General features: G+C 31.1%; 1 protein-coding gene across 1 annotated transcript; it reads left to right on the top strand.

Annotated features, from left to right (window-relative positions):
- Nucleotides 1–14,346: 14,346 nt before the first annotated feature.
- LOC108337184 (WAT1-related protein At4g08290) lies at nt 14,347–17,321 on the top strand. Its single transcript, XM_017573653.2, has 7 exons — nt 14,347–14,617; nt 14,730–14,792; nt 15,014–15,130; nt 15,215–15,461; nt 15,624–15,782; nt 16,530–16,681; nt 16,944–17,321. The coding sequence occupies exons 1-7, from the start codon at nt 14,409–14,411 to the stop codon at nt 17,092–17,094; spliced, it is 1,098 nt and encodes a 365-aa protein (XP_017429142.2). The 5' UTR covers nt 14,347–14,408; the 3' UTR covers nt 17,095–17,321.
- Nucleotides 17,322–23,612: the final 6,291 nt, after the last annotated feature.

Raw genomic sequence — 23,612 nt, 5'->3', positions numbered from 1 at the left:
CACATCGCTTAAATTTGAAGGGGTTGACCTTTTCGTTGGTGTTACAGGTTGATAATGTGTCGATTTTTTTCTTCCTGGTTTATATTTCATAGTATTTTTAATTCAAAATTAAAAAAAAAATTATGCTTTTACATTAAAAAGATTAATATAAAAATATAAACTTTTATTCTAAATTAATCATTTTATAACAAAAAGGATTAGATTTTATAACAAAAAGGATTAGATTTTATAAAATAATTGGTGCAAGTTAGCCTTTCAATTTATTGGTTATTTTAGTGAAAAAATAGCGATATTAGTACAAAATATAAGATCAGTGGTAACAAAATCGATTTAATTTAAAATACAATGATAATTTTGTAAATATTGAAAACTATTTTAAATTGATTATTGGGAAACTAATCTAATATGTACATATTAAATCGATTAAATAGAAAATTGATATGGTCAATGACTTAAAAAGAACCTTCAGTGTAATTCTCACTTTTTCCTTAATCTTCTCTCATTTTTAAACTCTCTAAAACCTTCTCTTTCAATGCATCCCTTTCGTCATAATGTTTGTTCGCCACGAGAGTAAGCTTCAACCACTTTCAAATCACCGATGATCATCATCCATGTACCTGCTCATTGTCATATCTCTACCACTGCTATGACGTTAACTTTGTCCTCAACACTGTGACTACCGACAACCATTGTGCCTTACAACCACAAATATCGCTAGAGTTGCACGTGTAAACACTAGCAACATTAGAAAATGCAGCTTGCAAACCAGATCTGTAATGAGCCACTACAACAGCATTCGAACGTCACCTCACCAATAACAAACGTCGAGCCAAAATGCAACAAACTAGTGTCACGTCACTGTCAACCTTCGTTGGAGTAAACACAAACATCATTGTCAGCCACTATAAACCATTACAGCAAATCTATCAATGAGGACTTTTTTCTCACATAGCACAAGTTAGATTCTAAATTACCAGCATAGCATATTGTGCCTTAAATTTACACAAATATGGCACGATTTTTGCTTAGGTCAGAATTCAGATTCTGAAAAACCGAATTATAACTTTGTTATGCATTATTTTTCAAAAAAGTTAAAGTTGGAATTCGATTTCTGGAAAACCGAATTCTGACTTATATTTTAATTTTTTTATAAATTTTGGTTAGAATTCGATGTGGAAAATCGATTTCTAACTTTTATTTTCTAAAATTTTTTACGAAAAGTAAAATTGAATTTGGTTTCTAGTAAACCGAATTCTGACTTATATTTGGAATTTCTTTATGAACATAGGTTTGAATTTGGGTTTTGAAAAACTGAATTCTGAGTATTTTCTAAGAATTCTTGTGAAAAGTATTTTGGAATTCAGTTTCCACCAAATTGAATTCTAAGTTTTTTTTGCTATATATTTGTAAAAATGTATATTGTAATTCGTTTTCTGATAAATTTGTTTTGAGTGAATTTTACGAAAAGGTAGGTTTGAATTTGGTTATCACGAAACCGAATTTTGACTTTTGTTAGTAGTGATCCAGATAATTGATTTGAGAGGTAATTTATTATTTAATTTTTCTTTTATTGAAATGAAGAAGGAGAAGGATTTTTTCTTGTAAGACAAATATAAGTTTTATTCATTGAATTACAATAGAAATATAAGTTTTTTATGCAATAGTATATGTATTAATCTGGACAACGTAAAACCTCTGTGAATTCGAATCATGATTTTGGTGTCCGATGTAAACAGAACACCACTTTCAGGATGAGGAACAATGTCACTATTATCATAGATGCATGCATAGAAATAATATAGTTTAGAAATTAAAAATAATATATGAGAAATAATATTAAGAATGACAAAAATAATAAAAAATTAAATATTTATAAGAATAATAATAACAATAATATAAAAAATAATAATAATATCAATGTACCTCATGAAGAGATGGGCAACAAATAGAGAGAAAATAACTACATGTGAAGGTTCTCTTTGCCGCAAAATTAGAAAAAGATTTCAAAAGGAATTATGCATGACTAAATATTGGATACCTAGGTATGTGCACATGACAAAACCATAATATGGACTTCTTTATTTTTATATTTGTTTACTTTAAATACTGAATTAAATTGTTATCATTGCAGTTGGTCATGACTGAAAATTTTTGAGGTCAGACACACTTCAACCATTGGTGAAAAGTTTGTGATTGACATAGATAAACTTGAATGTAGTTGTAGAAAGTGGACTATATCAGGAATCACATGTTGTCATGCACTAGCTGTCATGAAATTTCTCAACATTAATGGAGAAAACTACATCCCACATTGGTTTACAAGGTCAACATATCAAGAAACATACATTCCAATGATATACCATGTCAACGGTCCTCACCTATGGAAAATGACTTCAAATCTTAATGTTTTGCCTCCACCTAAAAGGGTGTTGCCTGGTAGACCAAAAAAGAAAAGAAGACTAGAGCCTTGGGAGCTAAAGAAGGATGACACATAACTAAAGCAAGCTGAAACTCGTAAGAGATGTGCCATATGTATACAGCTTGGTCATAAAAGAAATACTTGTCCACAAGCTGCTCCAATAAACCCAAGTTAATCTCCATCAAGTCAGCTTACTCAATGCCAACTTCAACAAAGTCAGCCAAGTATAACAGGAGTTTAGAAGTTATTTAGAAGTCACAAAATGTTTAGCTAAAGTCTGTTAGAGCCAAGTATTGGCTATTTTGTAAACTTTGATATGTATTTTGAACTTCATTTTGAATCCTGGTTCAGTATCTATTTTGCCATCAAGAATAATGTTGTAGATTTGAATGATTTTAATCTGAATTTCAATTCCAGTTTCTCTTTCCAATGTGCATTTGAAGTCCAGTTTCTGATTATAATGATGAGTTCTTTGATGACTTGTAATGATGTATATTGAAGTCTACTTTTTGTTTTTGCCTCTATACTAGAGATCATCCACTTCACATTGATATTTAGCCTTATGCTTGTATTCAAGTCCACTTTCTAATCTTATTGTCATTTTCAATGATGTATATTCATTGTGCATTTCAAGTTCAATATAAATGAGTTGTATGATGATGAATTATGTGACGAGTTATGTACCACATATCATTTGGGGGAATGTCCATTTCAAGTCCAGTTTCTGATTTCAATCTAAACTTCAATGTGCTTATGTTGTATATTCAATGTGCATTTGAAGCACAATTTTTATTCTCATTTGATTATTCACACGAATATCACACGAAATGTATAATGTATATTGAAAGCATAAATTCATATGCAAAAATTGACATTTCTCATTCATTTCGAAAACATCATATTGCAATATAGCCAATGTGATCATCACAACAACTGTGTAATACAACACACCATGGATTTTTAAACAAAATACAAACAAGGATGAGGATAATGAACCCCATAAAACATAGGATCCATATTAACATCTTCTCCCTTTTCTGACAACCTATAACAAATTTCTATAGGATATTAATCTTTCTCCTTTGCCTAGCAATAGTACTACCACCATAATCTATATTATCTTCATTACGCCATTTAAAGAAATTGCATCCTTGAAGTTATTCATTTCTTGCCCGCTGTTCAAAATATCCAACCATAAACATTTCATTAATCACCAAAATAATCTATCAAAAAAATTAAACTACAAACCTTGTAATTAGGACAGCCCCAAAATTAATTCCCCTTGTTCTTAACTGTTTTTGCCACTCTCAACACAACAACCTCCCCACAATGGCATATTTGGCTTCCAACGAATCCTCTGGATGAACCACCACGAGAGCTCTCCCATGAGTAAGACAAACAACATTGATTGAAAGACATTGCCACTTCCTAAGCCAACGCCAAAACGAGACAACCACAAACCACAAACCACCACGCTACTGCCAATAAACAACAATAAAATCCAAACCCTAAACAACAACAACAATAGAAAGGAGAAGAAGACAAACAAGAAGAAAAACACCCACCACTGTATTGTGTTAACACGATTCTCTGCTCTCTCTCCCAATTGCCCAGATTTCATCTCGTTCAAAAAATCCCTAATTGGATGAACTTCAATTTTTCCCCAATTTAAAACACCCAACCTTTACTTTTTACCTCAATCTCTAATTACGTAACACGTCACCACGCATACAACTAAACAATGACACTTTAATACGATCTTCTGCCATATCATCAATCCATTAAATCCGTTTGTTTCTATTTAACGAAAGGGACTTCGTTGACGCAATATTTATTAGATAAGAACGTATTTGACACACTTTTAAAAGGTTGAACCTAATTGACACAATTCAAAGACAATAAAAAGAATTAAACCTTGATTCAACTATAATATAGAAATCAAAATATAATTTAGCCCGTGACGAAACGCATACTTATAGGGGTACACAAAGCATTTATTTAATTTTATAAATATAATAAAAAGCCTTGATCACATATATTACTTACTAGTCCTCCCCTTTTAATTTTTTTTAGTTTTCTTTATCGTGAATAAGCACTTTTAAACAAAAGTCGGTGAGTCTAAAAATCTAAACAAAATAAATGAAGCAATGATATCTATTTTTTTTAAAATAATAATATCTATGATACGACTCCAACACATGAAACTAATATATGACTAGCATCGTCAGCCTGTTGACCATTTTCAACAATGCACAGTTGCTTACGTGGAGAGAGGTCTCTTTCACGATTTTATCACTCAAAATTAGACCAATAGTTTTTTTTTTAATTACACTAAAGTCATGTCTCAAAAATTAAAAAGATAAAATACATTAAATTTCTACAATATAAAATAAATTTATGTATTATTTTTTAATATAAAAAAAATAAAAAATTCAATACATTTTAGTTTCTTGTATTTTTCTATGTTGAAACTTATCCATACTTTAATGTTTGATAAGTTCATTTTCATTACATTACGAATATAGATAAGGACCGATGGTGCATGTTGGCCTCAAACGTGCACAAAAAGGGATTCCACCCACCCACAATATATTGTTTTCACATTATTGTTATATATATATATATATATATATACACTTTTGCTTGCTATATTTCTATATTTCTATTACTACTACCCCTTGCTTAGTATATCAATCAAACGCGATATGTCTTTGTTCAGCCTTTTAATAACGTGAACCATTATTTTCGCGTGTTCACTTCATACAGAATGCCATGAAATTGCTTTTTAAAAGAATTGATGTTTTCTTTTATTAATTTATACGTCAATAGTTAAAAGAATTGTCCAAAAGATAGATATTTGAGCGTTTTTGCGTAAACTTTTGTTTGTATGGTACAACTCTTTTCCGATTGTTATGGAATATTTTTATCCAAACTAGTTAGCTTTGATCAGTTTGATTGGGATTGAAAATTTCTTTGTTTGTAATCTTTAACATGAATAAAACCGAAACCCTAAACCAATTTGATTATGATTATAAAATTTATTAAATAATGAAAAATATAATGAAAGTTGAATAAAATAGAAATTTATTCGTGAAGTATATCGTGAATTGAGTAGTTAACTGTAAATAATGGAAAAATAAATAAATGGACTAGGCTAAAGTTCTATCTCTCAAGAATATAGAAAATAATAATAGATATTACGTCATCAAATACTTCAAAAACATTCAAAATTAATATTTGAGATCCTAATCAAATTCATAGGATATCCATTTCTATTTACGAGTTTTCATAGTGAATTGATTGTAACTCAGTTAATGAATTAACCTATATTTGTAGTTACTCTCACAATTTTATTTATTTTTTTCTATTTATTAAAATTGGATTGCTTCTTTTACTTGCCCAGTATGCATGGAGTGGAAACTCTTCTAGTTGAAAGTATAGAGACCCCAAAGATTTGTTGTAGGGTTTCTTTTGTGTCACTGAAAAGGGAAAACAAATAACTAATAGATATTAAAAGAAAAGAAGAACTTTTTAAGAAGTTGAAAAGAATCAATGAATAAATTAATTGAATTTCCTTGACCATATGTATGGACCACAATAATGCAACACATTAGTGATGTTGTATTCATTTTCCAACAAGATAGAATATCACTGTTACGTTCGTATGGGAATCTGGCTCCTATTTGCATTGTTGTTTATATGGAATGGGAACTCTTCGTATTCTTCACGACGTTCTTCCCATTATTTTTAATTGTCCCTTTTGTTTTTCTTTTCTTTTCTCTGATTTGATCATGTTGTCATGGTTCTGCTTTTCTCTATGTTTTGCTGTCTGATCTTAAATGTTGAGCTATGTAATGGGCATTACCTTTAGAATATACTGTATGACTACATTCCATTTCTCCCTTTAACTAATAATTATATTAATTTTAATTACTGAAATCAAAATATCCTATTTAAAATTGATTAACTTTAGATTAGTATTTAGTTTAAAATATGAGTTTTGGACTCGTTATTTTATAGTTTAACTCCGATTCTAAAACTACAAAAATAATTAACTTCTTTAGTGTGTGTGTGTATATATATATATATATTACTATAATTATTATAATTTAGATATTTTTGAACAAGTTAATATGATGAAGAGGATAGACTTTTAATGAAATTGACCAAACATCTAAAAATACAAATAATTATATGACGCCTGCCCAAGTCAATAAACAAGTAAAAAAAAGTTAAAAAGATGATATTATTACTGATATAGATTTTATACATATAGGTGAGATAATAAAATAAATACAACCTTCTTTTGCACTAACTGGCCAAACCGAAATCGGCATCGTGGCAGCAGCTTAGAGACTTGAACATGGCATATTAAGTCTCGACAGCTAGTATACTATATATTCCATACATCTCGGTCACTTGGGTTAAGATATAGTTAGCCTAAGTGTATCATGTTATAGCAACACCATATCATACACTTTTTTAACATCAACAAAATAAAATTAAGGTAAAGACTAAAGCATACTAGTAGGTTGTTAGACAAAATAATTAAGGTAATTATGCCACGGAAACTAGGTTCATATAGATAAAAATCCATAAATATAGTATAAATAATACGAGATAAATGAATTACGTTCCAGTTTTACTATATTTAGTAGTATGTGACACACTTTGTTGACTTGAACATCAAAATGTCTTTTGTAAGCATAATCCCCTTTCTGCTTTGCATATTCGAGTACCTGGAACATCCTAGCTTGAAGGTGTGAAGTGGTAGTGATGGAGAAACTCCTTTCAAAATTATTGATGAAGCTCCATGGAGATGAGATGACATAGCAGAAGCATGAAGAAGAGATGAAGGAGTGGCTTGAGGTTGCGGTTTAGTGAAGTTCCTTGAAGGAGGTTGGGCCAACTTTGAAGGGAAAAAAGGAAGAAGAAGTCTATAATAGGGACTACTCCAATGAGAACTGAGAAGAGAGGATATGACCGCTAAATGCTACACTCAAATAGCCTTTGATAAAGCATTTAATGTATTACACCATCTGATAATCAAATACATGTATAATTTTTCAAATGATGCATTTATTAATGACATGACAAATGATAACATGTTTTGAATACGTAATATGGCCTAACGTTTATCAACGTTCAAAATATTAAATGCATGTACGATAAAGTGCTTCGATGCTTGTATACATTGTTCTTGATATTTGTGCAGATCATTAAAGCAGAAAGATATGATCAAAATCACTACACGCAAGACTTTGGGAGAGATGAAGAATATTTTGGGAATGTTTCCCTGAAGCCTTATGCTCTATCACATCGTACAAGCTTGGTTTTGTTAAAGGCTATGATAAAGCTCTAAACCTCTACAAAGTAGAATAAAGTCTAACTTCCCACCTAAAGGTTACCTACTCTCCCGAAGTCAACTTCTTTGTGTAACGATCATCTTTCATGAAAAGTTATATATACAAACAAAATCTTGAAGAGACGACAAGAAGAATAAGATAGTGAATTCGTTAAAACTAAGCCTACTATGCTCATATATCGTATGAAGTTGAATATTTTTCTAGAAGAGAAAAACCTTAGCAAATCACAATATTCTTTGTATTATTTTATCCTCTCTTTGAGATTATCAATTTTTTCCTTTGCTCATAACATTGTTTGTGTTGTAAATTATGAATAGAATTAAAACACTTGGTGTTTAGCTCAGTTGAGTTAAATAGTCTAGACTTATTGTCTATGGTTGATATCAGAAGTGGTTAGAATACTTGTAAACTAGGAGTGGCTAAACTCGGACGAGTTGTGTTGACTAGGTGAACCATGAGTGGTGAGAATACTTGTTGTAAACTTAGAAAGGTAAAACTTGTGTATCAATTACAGTGTGCTTACCTTTTTTTCTAATGTCCAAAGGGGGAGAATTATGATATTTCTGTAATTGGTTGATAATCTGTATTTAATTTGTTGCAACATGGTTGATTATTAGTCATGGTTGTGCATCATCAAAAAAGGGGGAGATTGTTGAGATTGTTGATAGGGGAGCACAAGTTTAGCTTAACCCACAATCTCAGTGATATCTGAGTTTTTGATTATGACAACACATAATTAATAACACATGTATATTATGTGTTACATGTTCTATGTTTACATGTCATATGCTTTTCTTTAATGTGTTAAATCTGTTAAAGCATATCTGAGAACATGTTTGAGCTATGTTTGTGTTGTTCATTGCATATCACTGTGTGAAATATGTGATTTTATATGTGTATGCATGACATATGATTTCAGGAAAAGAAAAATCACCAACACTATGGTTGAACTTTAAATGTGTGGCAAAACAACAGTTTTAAGTCGATTACATTATGGGGTGAATCGATTGAAACTCGTGTGTTTGCACAAACTCTTTTGAAGTGTGCTGCGAGTTTTTTCAAAGAGAAATTTTTTTCAAAACTGTGCAAACATATTTCACTTAATCGAATGCATGCACTATGTATTCGAATAAGTTAGTTGATGTTTTGAAAATTTGTTAAATGCTGGTAACAACTAACATAACAGTCATATTTTTAAATATGTTGACCAAGCATTAAATGATAGTCGATTACATTAATTGTACATTCAATTATTTGTTTGACTGCTACTAATTATGTTATAACTGATTGTTATATTCGATTACACTAGTAGCTCAATCGATTAAAATGCGTGTGATATGTGTTATACTATAAATTGATGCATATTTGAATTCTGTAAGAACTTTTGGTGATTTTAACAATTTCATATCATTTATAGAATGTTGTGATCTTACAAAAAGAGAGGAAAATCTCCAAGAAACAAGATTGACCGTGGTGATCAACAACTTGTGATTTCTTGAAGAGCAAGACTGCTATGTTTCAAAGACTGATCAAATCTGCACACTTGGGTGTTACTACGTGATCAAATTCTGCAATCTCTTGAAGATTGGTTTGAGTTTCCTGTTGTGACTAAGGAAGAAGAACGTGTGTGTTCTTGACTTTGAGGGTGCCTCAAAGGGGTTAGATAGCAGAAGAGAGGATTCTTGTTGCTGGTCTTGTTGTTGACTGCCTATATTAGATTAGAGGGTTAGAGAGGTGTTTTATATTTTTGACGTGAGGTCTCTATAAAAACCTTGTTGTAAAAACCTTGATCTTTATAGTGCATTGGTTTCCTGTGGTTGGAAGGACACTGGATGTAGGTTTGGCTGAACTAGTATAAAAACTCAGTGTTTGAATTTTCTGATCCCTACTCTCTTTTATTCAATCGATTACTTTATGTACTTATTTGATTAAGTTTCCATTGCATTGAAAATATTTTACCGTGCAATTCAAGAAAAGTATAAAGTCATCAATTTTTGTGAAAAAGATTTTAAAAGCTTTTGTTTTTTACACTTCGCCAATTCCCCCCTCCCCCCTCTTGGTGTGAGAAATTGAGCCATTCTATTTTAACAGAAAACTTCATTGTGAAAAAGATATCGTGGACCAAGTTGTGTTAATTAACATCTTGTACTGGGAAACATACAAGAAGCTATAGTTTCCTAAGGAGGTTATGACCCTATGACGAGCCCATATTTGGCTTCTCAAAAGAAAAGTGAGCACTAGGGGCTATATTGACTTGTACCCCATCTTTGGGGAAGGAGAATTGATGAAGATGATACATATTAGATATTTAGTGGTAGATGCTAACATGTCATACAATATCTTATTGGGATGACCATCTCTTAACTAGGTGTGTGAATGTGTTTACTCCCCACCTGGCTATGAATGTCACCTCGGCTTTAAGTGACATCATCATGGTCCATGTTGACCAAAAGGACAGCTTGTTAGGAGACATCATCACGATCAATGTGGACCAAAGGACGACTCGTGAATGTTACATTGTCAGTCTTCAATTAGCTATCCTACATCTTAGCACAAACAACATCAAAAAAGTAGAACTTGCTAAGTTTGTTTTAGGAGGAGAAAACCTAGACTCTAGAGTCACAAGTGATGTAAATGTGGAACCCATAAGAGAAACTAAGTTATTTCTTTTAAAAAAAGGTCGAGGTCTCAAAATAGGGGTATCTCTAGAAGAAGAAGGTGATAAGGTTGTCGTTGACACAATCAAATTAATATTACTACACTATAGAAACTTCAATATTGCTAAGATAGTAGCCAACAAAATAGAAAGTGTAAGTTCAACCCTAAGTCGTCTCCCAACAAACACGGAATTGATTATTAACAAATTAGTTCTTATAAAAATTACAATAAAGAGTTTGTAAAATATAAGTAATAAAGAAGATAAAGATATATTAAAGTTCAAAAGATAGAAAGAAAGAAATTTTTAAAAAGATTTAAAAAGATAAAAATAATGATAAAGAAAATAGGTTGATTTCATTCCTTTTTCAAAATAGGATTGATAATTAGTTATCTAAAGGTTATTGTTCAATTAATTATTATCTTAGATTTTCAAATTAATTAATGTAATTTCTCAATTATTTTGTTGGTGTTTTTACTATTAACCAAGGACATTCTCCATTAAAAACAATAACTTTGTAGATTAATCATAGTATATTTAACCAAAGTAAATTCTCAATTAAATATTACTATGCCTAATCATGTGTATTTTTTTTACCTCTTATATCAAGTAAAAAGCTAATTAACTAAAGTACATTCATGATTAATTCTTGTTGAAGTTTTACCATTAATCAAAGTACATTCTCAATTATTGCCAAAAACTCATTCAATCACATGAAAGTTTCTAACTTTAATCAAAGTAAATTCTTAGTTAAAATTAAAAACCATTGGACTCATATAATGTTTATGTTATGTAGATTTAACACCATGTTAACTTGCTACAATGTAAAAATCATTACTTTCACTTGATTAAGAATAAAAAGAAATAGATAACAATAAATCACAAAGAATCAAAAGAACACAAAATTTATTCATCTAATCTCAGAAGCTAGTTAAGAAATTATAGCAGAATCAATCTTAAAGGCTTATAGCACTCCACAAAATGTGGAAATAACATAAAAATAGAAGAAGAAAGAGAAAATGTTTGAAGAGAAAATGTTGTTGATGAAAAAACGCATAATAACATAAGAAGAGTAGCAACCACAAAAGAGAGAAAAGCTTAAAGTATTCTTGCATCATCTGACACTCAATATCTTTTGAGAGAAAAATCTTTGTAAAAGGAAAAAAACTTTCAATTATTAGAGATTTTATTGCATTTCAACACATCCTTTCAATTTTATTGCATCATCATTTATTTGTACCTTGTAGAGAATTCATTTGTGGATTTGTTGTAAGTTCTAGAGAGAACTCAAATACTTGGTTATTTAGCTTAGGTTAAGTTGAATGTTTAGATAGTTGTCTAGGGTTGGATCCTAGAGAGGCTAAACTCGATCTAGTCATATTGACTAGGAAACTAAAAGTGGTACTAATACTCGTTATAACCAGGAGCGGTGAGAATACTCGATGATATCCTGAAGAGGCAAAACTCGTATAATCTTGGAAAAGATTAGTGAAACCCTTTAAGAGTTCTTAAGGGAGAATTGGACGTAACTCAGGTTGAGCGAACCAGTATAAAAAATTATGGTGTATTGTTTCTGTATTAAAATGTTCTCCATTAAAATGTTCTCCATTTACTTATATCATTAAAACCTAACATATAATCATCTTAAAACTCTTGCACACTGTCTCTCTGTAAACTATTCGACATTAATTTATGAAAATTATTTGAAAACACTATTCACTCCCTCCCTAACCATATAAAATAAATCCTCTTTGTGAATACACTATTGTCGTAATGTCTTCATACATATTTAATGAGTGATTGTAATAATGATACATAATCATGTCTTATTTATTATAATCCAACTCATCAATTTATAAATCTATATTAGATCAATATTGATTATGAAAGATCAAGCGAGAAAAACATAACCTTTTAAGAACCTATCATTTGACATCAATAATTCTTGAAGCTGTAAAAAACATGTAATTCAACATCTTCCATTCGAAGAGCTAGAAAAATATATTGAATGATATGAACATTCAATGATATGATTAAATTTGATATACAAGTAAATACAAATACAAATACAGTACTTGAAAAATTGAACTCCTTTCTTTTTTATATAGAACTCCATCTAATTGTAAATTCTAAGTAGAATTCCAAATTATGTTTGGGCATTGTATTCATTATTAACAAAATAACAAATAATTTTTTAAGTTCATTTCTAGAAGCAATTTCTTCTTTTATTGCATCAATGAATTCTCTATCATCTATTATCTCAAAGCATAGCAAGCTTATTGGTATATTTTTTAAGATTAATATAATTCTTTTGAATTGTCAATAATATCCTTAGGTAATACAACTCGTCATATCCTAGATAAAGATAACTAAGTCTACCAAGGTTGCATCTTGCTTCCTTGGTTTTCATTCTCTTTGTTGAAACATCCAAGCAAACTTGTTTGAAATTAAAAATATGTCAAATTCCTTCCATCAACATTGTATTTATTTTTGTCTTTAATTTATATAGATTTCAGGGACTCTTGTTTCTCTTGTTTAATCCATTTTCTTTTTTAGATTCTTGTTTTTAAATTCATTTCTTAATTTTCTTCCCTGATTTGATCTTAATTGTTTGTTTAAATCCATTACAGAATAGTTAACTTTATCTTCTATATTTAATTATGCTTTCTGTTTTCTAATTTAGTGGTCCACTGTTTGAAAGTTTACATCATCTACATTTTGTAATTTGTCATCATCTACACATTATCTTTTGATTTAGTTGACTGATTTGTTAATTCAATTACTTTATTTTTTTTTGCTTTAATACCATTTATGTTGTATTAAACAATAATTTTTCATCATCTACACATTTCTTTTCTTCGTGAAATGGTGGTCTCTTAAATGTACTTTTTTCTTCTCTATTTAATTCACTGACATGCTAGCATCTAAAAAATGAAAATATTAACCAAGTTATTTTGCATATTTTGAAAACACCTTGGAGCAAAATAAACACTTTTAATGGTCAACACATTATTATTCTCAAAATACTAATGCTTACTCTCTTAAAAATACTTACGAAAACAAGTTCTATATATATGATGATTTGTCCATACACATTGGAGGATGGTGTCAAAAACTCTACAAGATCCAACAATTTGCACACAGCAATTTTAAACATGAAAATGTTTCCAATCAAATGATGACCATAAGAAACTGATCCCTTTTATGATGCGAGAATCATACGTGGCTACGAAGGATGTTTCCACTCATTAATGGAACCCATAGATTAATTGTTTATCGATTGGATACTGCCAGTGACAACTTGAATCCACAGCTTTAATCTTGAGTTTTGCGAGTTTATGCACTAAATATTTTTCAAATAACTGGAGGGTTAATCACTGCTTACTTCTCTAGAAGGACAAACAGTATTAGGAACTTTCACCTAGATATTAATTCTTTTAGAACTTTATTTTTCACTATTTCTACATATTAATTAACTAATGTAACGTATTCAACTATTCATCACTTTCTAGTTGCTACCAGAGCAAGATAAAAAATCGAAAACGCTAATATATGTTTGATCAGAAAATGGATAAACGGTAGTAACACAACCCAGAAAAAAAAAAAGAAAAAAAAAAACTGTGGGTGTAAAACTACACTGTTGCTGAAGTGTGTTCTGACTCATTATAATTGATCAAGTTGGTGATGAAGCAAGCGAGTCTAAGGGTATACGTTCCACTAAATAATAGAGCTTTTCCTTTAGTTGGTGGGTGGAACTTTACGTGAGAAATTGGATGGGATGATCTAAATTAAAGGAAAACGTTAAACAGTGGTTTACGACACTTATCTACATGCTATGCGTAGTGGGTTTTAATTGTTTTGTCTTAATCATTAGTCATGGTGTTATATAAGGAAGACCATTTCATGCACATAATAGCAACTAACCCTGCCAACCCTTTTTAGCAAATATAGCAAGCTTTGCGAAACCATGGAAGACTTATGTGGAGCCAAGGTTGGCAACATGGTACATAAGGCCAAGCCATATGTGTTAACTGTGGGGTTGCAATTTGGGATGGCAGGGACATACCTCTTCACCATGGCAAGTCTCAACCATGGAATGAGTCGTTTCGTCTTCATTGTGTATCGCAATGCCATTGCTGCATTGGCCCTTGCTCCCTTTGCCTTGATATTTGAAAGGTCTTAGTTTATCACCTTCTCCTTCTTTTTAATCTGTTAATTTATATTCTTTAATGTGATTTTAATGGGGAGTTACCTCGTTTAACTAACAATTTTACTGAATTTCTTGCAGGAAAGTTAGGCCAAAGATGACATGGACTGTGTTCCTGCAGATACTAGTACTTGGATTTCTTGAGTAATCACCTTAATCTTATCTGTTAGTGTATTCGTAACATGTAACATGCTTGAGAAATTGGAGAAAAACTGGTTAGCAAATTCGAACACGGCATGAACTTAAGAATAATTACTTTGTAAAGAAATCAAGAGAAGCAACGTTAAACATTCACATGACTAAATCCAGACAAGGACAAACTTTTGTGCATGTTGATAATTTGTTCCATATGTTTTATGTTGTAGGCCAGTGGTTGACCAAGGTTTTACTTTCTTGGGGATGCAATACACTTCTGCTTCCTTTGCATCTGCTGTTATGAATGCCGTACCCTCTGTAACCTTTGTGCTTGCACTATTTCTCAGGTGAATATATTACTCATTTCAAAGTTATTTCTATTTGCCTGTTACCCCCTATAGAAACTATAATACTGTTTTGTGTTGTATAAGGTTAGAGCGGGTAAACATGAGGGAACTACGTAGCCAGGCGAAAGTGGTGGGAACCTTGGTGACATTTGCTGGGGCTTTGTTAATGACACTATACAAAGGCCCTCAATTTGACCTATTTCATCACTCAAAGACAACTCACCAACAAAGTGGAAGCCAATCCTCTCAGAATAATCACTCTCACTGGGTCTCAGGAACTCTCTTCATTTGCCTGGGTTGTCTCGCTTGGTCTTCCTTCTACATACTGCAGGTAAACTACCTTAACAGATGCATAAACTATGTTAGTAGGCGTTTTGATTAAATTAAATTTAAAATCCATAAATTATGAAAAGGAACATTAACAAAAGTTATTATGCATGAGATTGGAGAGTTTTGTTTTGGTCTAATGAAAAAGAAAAATGTGATTGTGCAGTCCATAACGGTGAAAAGGTACCCTGCGGAACTGTCACTGTCATCGTTGATATGCTTGGGAGGTGCATTGCAAAGTGCTGTGGTTGCTGTGATTGCAGATCGCAACCCTCGTGCATGGGCTATCGGTTTCGACTACACCCTCTATGGCCCTCTATACACTGTTTGTTCCACAATCTTTAACTTTATTCAAATTTCAGCTCAACTTTATAAATTATCTCATTCGATTTAACACACTTTTCAAGTATTTTTGTTCTCAAAGCAATTTTTTCTTTTAACGTAGTTGAATATTCTGAATAATGTATGGGAAACGTAGCTTCTATATTTTGGACTTGTTGAAATGGTCCTATTTTTAATAAACATTGTATATGAAATAATTGTTTCCACAGTCTTAGATACTAAAGGTAATTGGGACACCTTTTCTTTTCTCCTTTTTCTTTGCAGGGTTGCATTTACATGTAACCACGTCTGTGAACGTAAAGTACTCTTTATAAAAGAAACTAGTCACACAATCCTGATAAACAAGTTTTCAATATTAATAAATATATAGGTTCCTCTGTACGTGTCATAATAGTTTTTTTTTTTTTATACAGATACATCCAATAGGAATTGTAAGAACTAAGATAGGAAAATTTTGAAACCAATTTGGAATGAAAAGAAAGTATTTTTATTTTAATTTTTATAAATTATTATGACCATACTATTTTATTTCTTATTTTTTAATATTTTTATCAGAAAGTATTAATAATATCAGTTTCATTATTATCTATAAAATAGGAAATTTGTTTCAAACCAAATATGTTGTTATTTGAACTTGGAATGAAAAATCTTTCATGTTTCTCTTTCCAAACTAACAAATATCAAAATTACAGGGAATAATGAGGTTTTTTTTTTTTATTATTTATTGCAGGGAATAATGAGTTCAGGAATAGCATATTATATACAGGGGTTGGTAATGCAGAGCAGAGGTCCAGTATTTGTGACATCCTTCAATCCTCTTTGCATGATCATTGTTACTGCTTTGGGCTCCCTTCTTCTTGGAGAGCACCTCTACCTTGGAAGGTATCTTCCTATTTCATTTGGGCCTGGCCCATACTTCTTTTCTGCTTGCTACATTTATTAGTGTATTTCAACAAAGTACACTTTCAATATTTATTAACCAAAAAATAAACAAAAATGAAATGAAATTTTTTTTACGACATCATCCAAAAGCCTAACTGTCTATACCCACATCAGTTGAAGTGTTTTATATTAATTCTTAAATATTATTTTATATGGGCTAAAAATAAATTGAATTAAATATTATTGTGAACATTGATTTCAGTATCATTGGAGGCATGATTATCGCAGTGGGTCTTTACTCTGTGGTGTGGGGTAAAGGCAAAGATTATGGAGATGAGACGTCATCATCACCAGGAAGAATAAAAGAAACAGAAACAATGCAGCTCCCAGTTAGCTCAATAAATAACAAATGAAAGAGAAAAAGAGACATAGAAGAGAAAATTGCATAAAGCTAGTTCCAGTGTTCGATTTATGTTGGCAAAAATGACCAGTGATATAGTGATTTGGGGTGCTTGTGTGGGCACTATATTTAGCCATCTTAAGTTCAAGAAACACCACTTTGTTTAATGTTTAATATACTAATTGCTACAAATGTTTCAATTGTGAGTTAATGTGCAATTCAACTGTCTTCTTTGCTCTATTTCGATAAACTAGTTTTTTTAAGCGTCTTGAAATTAAGTTAACTCTTCAAAGTTTTCTCATATATCAACATTTAATTATAGCTTTGATCTTTAGATTTTTCTAAAATTTTTAATTTTAGTTTTTAACTATTTTTTCGACTAATTTCAGGTTACATTCCATTCTTAAATTTTTAATTGTATGTGACATTGTTCAATTTTTAATTCAATTATTCATGTTTTTTTTATTATTTTGGAGATAAAAACGTGAAATAAAGAAAAAAAACGCTTAACCTTTTTTGATTAAAAATAGTAGGACAACTTGTTATCAAATATAATTTGTTATTAATTAAAATTAAATTAAAAATTAAGACCAAGATTACATTGTTGAGAAACTAAATTTGTGAATTTTTTAAATTATTGATACTAAAATTACAATAAAATGTATTTTTGCTCAAAAGATGGCTTTTAAGTTGTACATAATAGCTTTTAATTTGTAAATAAATGAAAATATTTCCTTGTCTTAAAAGTCTTTACGAATAATTTTATGGAATGGTAGCTGACTTTTGTTCTTGTAGCATATCTTGAGGGGAATCTTAAATTTGCGGATCTCCTTTATGGTATTTTTCTACGTAAAATATTTCTCCATAATTACGTAAATTGAATCTTATTCCTTTTTCACCAACTAGTTCTGATCCGATCCATTATAAAAGAATATGGAATGCTAGATCTGATTTCCATTTACAAGACAGAGATCAATAAAAACGCAATAATGCATCAACAATTGTTTTATTCTAACTTTCCCAAAGTTAAAAAAGGAACCACGTGATTGAATTGTCGCATCCACACTCTCCTTACACATCACTTAAAAAAGACAATAAAAAAATTTTAAACGATAAAGGGGTAATCGTTTTATATACAAGATTGTTTTCATAATTTATTTGTCATAAAATAATTAATAATCAACCATACCAAAAAAAACTGACTTGGAAAGTATCATATAGTAAAACTTAATTGATAATCTAAATTTTATGACAAATAGAAATTTGTTGATAATGTCTTTGTCAAAACAAATTATCAATAAATATGTCGGTAATTATCGATGATCATTATCTATAGATAAATAAATGACATAATGTTATATATCTATCAATAATGTTTGTCGATAAATAGATTGACAAATTTAAGTGTAATGAATTTCTTATCCAATCATTATGAACCTGAACATAAAACAATTTCAAATAAACTAGACAATTCATACAATCAAGAAAAACCAAACAACCAAACAGTGCACTAAAAATGAAATTCATGGCATTAAAAACATGTTTATAGTGTCATTAATACAAACATGGAAGTTTGAAAAGTAAATGTCTATATAACTAACAAAAGTCCTCATAATTAGCATAGTCATCCGAATAATTTTCTTTTTCTTCATGATTAATGGAGGTGGCTGGACTGGGGTGTACTAGACTAAAGAGCGTTGTTGCTGGAATGGTGTTGGGGTGGACTAAGATTGTTCTACCATAGTTTGTGCGTTTGGGAGAAAGAATCTCATCGCTTGATTTTGGAGATTCACAAATTGTTGTCTTAGATCATCAAAAGCCTAGTCACGATCTTGTAGTTGTTGGGTGAGTTAGACAACGGCCTCGTCAACATTCTTAGATGTAGATGGTTGGTGCTTCAATGTACCTCTTCCAGTTGTGTAATTGGCGACAAGTTGTCTTGATGGAGATGCTCCTTCAACCTTGTTGATGAAGCTCCATGGAGATGAGATGATGTAGCGGAAGCATTCTGGAAGATATGAAGAATGCTTGAAGGTTGGGGTTCGGTGAGGTTTCCTCGAAGGAGGTTGGGCCAACCTTAAAGGGAAAGGAATAAGAAGTTTAGAATAGAAGATAGCTCCAATAAGAACCAAGAAGAAAGACTAGCAATTTTTTTGAAGTTTCTCTACTATCATTCAAGTTCTGAAAAAATACAAGACGGGTGCTTCTTCTTTTATAGTTGAAGGAGAGAGCTAGAGTACATGCATTTGAAAATAGCCTAAAAGCTTCTTTGGCTAAGGGGGAATGAATGAGAGCCTTTTGCCTCTTGCTTCTTTTTCATCCAATCATATCTTGTCTTTCCTTCATCCAATCACATCTTGCCTCTCCTTCATTTAATCACATGCAAAGGAGTCTTTCTCCAAGTACCTTATGGCTTAAGCAAGCCAAAAACAAGCCGGATCACGTCTCATGCAAGCCCAACTTAAGAAACAAGCCTAAAACTTGTCCAAGACATCATATTGTCAACTCTGGCCTTTATTGAGTGTTTTACCCATAAATTTCACTAGTGCATAAATAACGTTTAACGTCACATGTTTAACGTTTAACAAAAGAAAATCCAACGTAAAAAATGAACGGTGGCAATTTTGTTAATAAAGCGCCATTATAGACGTCAATTCCCCGAGGGTCAGACGTCAAAATAAGTATAGATGTCAGTTCCCCTAGGGTCAGACGTCAAATGGTCTGCATATACAAAACTGAAAAGTCAGTGTTTCATTGCCTTTAGACATCGGCCCCCCCGATCAGATGTCAAAATCGTCCTTTAGATGTCGGACCCTCAGATCTGACGTCAAAAAATGTTGGAACAAGTGGTATCGCGTAGCGGAATGGTTTTTAAAGAAGTGTGTATTGGTCAATAACCAAGAGGGGAGGGGTGAATTGGTTCTTTTAAAAATTGTGATTTTATTTTAGGACTTTTATCAAACAATTGGTAAACTAAAAATGCAAGGATAGAGAAAATCACACAAAATGTTTTATCCTGGTTTGAATCAAAAGATTCTACGTCCAGTTGTTAATTACTATAAACAATGATTAACCTTCTTCACTAAAATAACATTTACAAATTACAATCAGATAGAATAAAGATTAAGGACATAGAACACCTTCCTTCGACAAACGAACAAAAGAACTTACTCAATCAATATGAAGAGAACCGCTTCGACCTTAGACACACTAAGCACAAGCTTCTCCTATTCACAAGGCTTGATTTGAGCACACTAACACTTGAGAACTTCCTCATACTTTTTCTGTATTTTCAAATGGCTTAGTTCCCTTTTTCACTCACAGAGAGTTTCCCTTAGGTACACAGCTCTAATACTCTCAAATGAAAAGTTACCCTCTAAGAGTTGTGAAGAACTCTATTTATAAGCCCAGGTTCGTACAGGGTCAGAAACTGAAAAGCTGTCTCCCAACTGCCATTGATAATTGATTATCATAAGTGATAATCAATTATTTGTGACCGTTATGAGGTTTTCAAAAAAGTGATAATCAATTATTCTGAGAGATAATTGATTATTTGTGCAACCTGGACAATAGTAAATCAGATAGAGATAATCAATTATCCTGTGATAATCGATTATTTGCACGAGTAATCTCTTTATACTTTAGCTCGTGATAATCGATTATCACCCAGAATAATCGATTATCTACGCAAAAATTCTCTAAAAAAGAAAACTTCTAAGTACTCTTACATCATCAAAGTTATTTCTATACACTTATTTCTACAAAAATGATTTTAATATAAATACAATAAGAGTCTTCAATTCTCCAACTTGTAACATCATCAAAACTTCAGTAGCTTCAAGATACCAATGCTCCTTATTGGTAATAATCTCCCCCTTTTTCATGATGATAAAAAATTCTCTTGTTTAAAATCATTTCTAATTTCCTGGATAGATTCAGACTTACAAACACACAAACATGATTAGAAGTTTTTCTCCCCTTTTTTGATCATTAACAAAAAGTAAAAAACAAAGACTCCCCTTCAAATGGCTCTCCCCCTAAAAAAAGAAAGATGCAATTCAAATATTATAAAATTTGGAAATTTCATAAAATGAGAGGCAAATACATCATGAAATACATTAAAAACATGAATTTAAATCTTAACTAGGATTACAATAAAGAGTTTAGAAAGGAGGGGTTGGAGGATAATCAGGAGGTTGAAGATGTTAATAAAAAATTCTCTCCCTTTTTTTTAACATAATAAAAAAATCATCTAAACTTTATGCTCCCCATAAATTAGGTAATTTAAAAAGAATTTAAGTCCTTTTAAATCAATAAAATTACTCCGCCTAAATTTAATATTTCCCTTAAAATAAAAAACACATTCTTAAAATAATCGATTATCACTCATGATAATCGATTATTTGCGAGCCAAATTGTCAAAATTCATGTTTTAAGACCGGGATAATCGATTATCACCCTTGGTAATCGATTATTGCGCGTTAATTTCTGAAAAACGCAAATTTAGGCCAAATTTCTATCCTAAGACACATCTAACATTCATAAACTATTTCAAAACTCTTAAAAATTACCAGGATACCATAGAGCTTTCTTTTCCTTTTGAAAATTTAACCTACAAAACAAAACAATAGAGTTTTGGTCCCTATGATCTCATTTGGGTCCTTTGAGGTTAGAGGCAAATTACTTTATAATAGGAATCCAAACATATTTTCCATTAGGAACATCAAAATGTTTTATTCTACATTTGTTAGAAGTGTGCCCCTTTTCATGTAATAAAAGCATGTGACAACATTTGGGTTCCTATAATAAGATATTTCTTTTTCAACCCGTACCCTACGAGTTTTTTTAAATTTATTCTTATTTTTAAGAACACTTTTATTTTTATAAACCTTTTTAACAAGTATAGGCATTTCAACATTATTATTTGTAGTTGCCACTTCAAGAAGATTTTTCAAGAATATCAATATCAAGCATATGACTCTTACATGAAAGGCATTCAACAGGATGTTCAACATTCGAAGAATCTTTCATTTCTAAATTAAAGATTTTATTCCTTAAAATAACTTCTTCATCTAATGCCTTCTCATATTTAACTTTCAAATCCTTAAACTCATTTTTTAAATTTTTATGAGCAACATCCAATTCCTCAGATTTATCAAGTAATTCAAGAAAAGCTTTTTGCAAATCAAACTCAGAAGTTTCAAAACTAGAACAACTTACTTGGCTTGCAATGTCATTAATATTAGTTGTCAAACACAACTTTGCTTCTTCAACAAAATCACTTGAGCTACTTGAGTCATTATCATTCCAAGAAATGTAAGTCTTTTCCTGTTGTTTGGACAATTGATATTAACGTGCCCTTTTTCTTCGCATCTATAACACCTATAATTTGAAGAAGATCTTTGTTTCTTCTTCTTGTCGTTTTTAATTTGTTCCATACCTTTAGATTTCATGAACTTGTAGAATATTTTAATCATGTGACTCATTTTCATCATCTGAGTCTTCATCTTCAGATTCCTCATCCTTTTCTGAACTTTTGCCTTTTGAATTTTCAGTTTTGAAGGCCAACGTTTTCTTCTTTCCTTGGACTTCCTCAACACTTAGTCTATTAAACTCAAGCTCATGTTCTCTCAACTTTCCAAAAAGCACAGCCATAAACATGGACGCCAAGTCCTAAAACTCAGTGTTGATAGGGGGAGCAATGTGAATGCTAAACCCAATCCCTTATAAGTTTGGTTTTTGATGATGGTTTGTGATTACATTATAACACATGGTTTGTGATTATATTATTTTTGTAATCGATTAAAAGCTATATATTAACACGTATCTGTTTGTATTAACAACTTTTGATCATTTTGAAATTTCATATCTAATATCTGTGAGGTGAGAAAGAGTTGTTGTAGGTGCATAAGTTCTCCAAGAATCAAGAACAAAAGATTTGCATATTTTGAAGGATTCTTAAAGGATAACATTGGACATTTATTGGCTTATTACTATTACACATTAAGGTGTTTTCTTTCATGATCAAAACTTTGTTTGCAATCAAGAGATTGTGGTTTCCCTGTGCATGTTGCCAGGAAGAAGAATGTGAGGTTCTTGTGACTTTGAGAAGGGTCTCAAAAGGGTATTGTAGAGAAGATGATTGTTCTTTCTGCAGGGTGTGTTTTTGCTATATTAGATTGATGAGTTAGAGAGGAGATTACATTTGAGAGGTGTTCTCTGTAAAGCCTTATTGTAAAAACTCAAATCTTTATAGTGGAAGGTCTTTCAATCTAAGGTTGATTGGAAGAGACCGGATGTAGGCATTAAGGCCAAACCAGGATAAAACGATTGTGTTTGTTTTCTATCCTTTAACTCTTTTGCTGCATTATTTTCATAATTGTATTGTGTACTAAAGATAATTCTAAAGATTCCAAAAAAATAGCAAAAGAAATCATTTTTATTGAAAATCAATTCACCCCCCTCTTGGTGTTGAGAAACAAGGCATAACATTTCTTACACTCAATTATGGTAGTAACCTTTGGTTGACAC

This window comes from Vigna angularis, chromosome 7 (genome assembly GCF_016808095.1).
Source record: "Vigna angularis cultivar LongXiaoDou No.4 chromosome 7, ASM1680809v1, whole genome shotgun sequence".
Taxonomy (NCBI): Eukaryota; Viridiplantae; Streptophyta; class Magnoliopsida; order Fabales; family Fabaceae; genus Vigna; species Vigna angularis.
The sequence above is the reverse complement of the archived record's forward strand: the minus strand, read 5'-3'. Positions and strand labels throughout refer to the sequence as shown.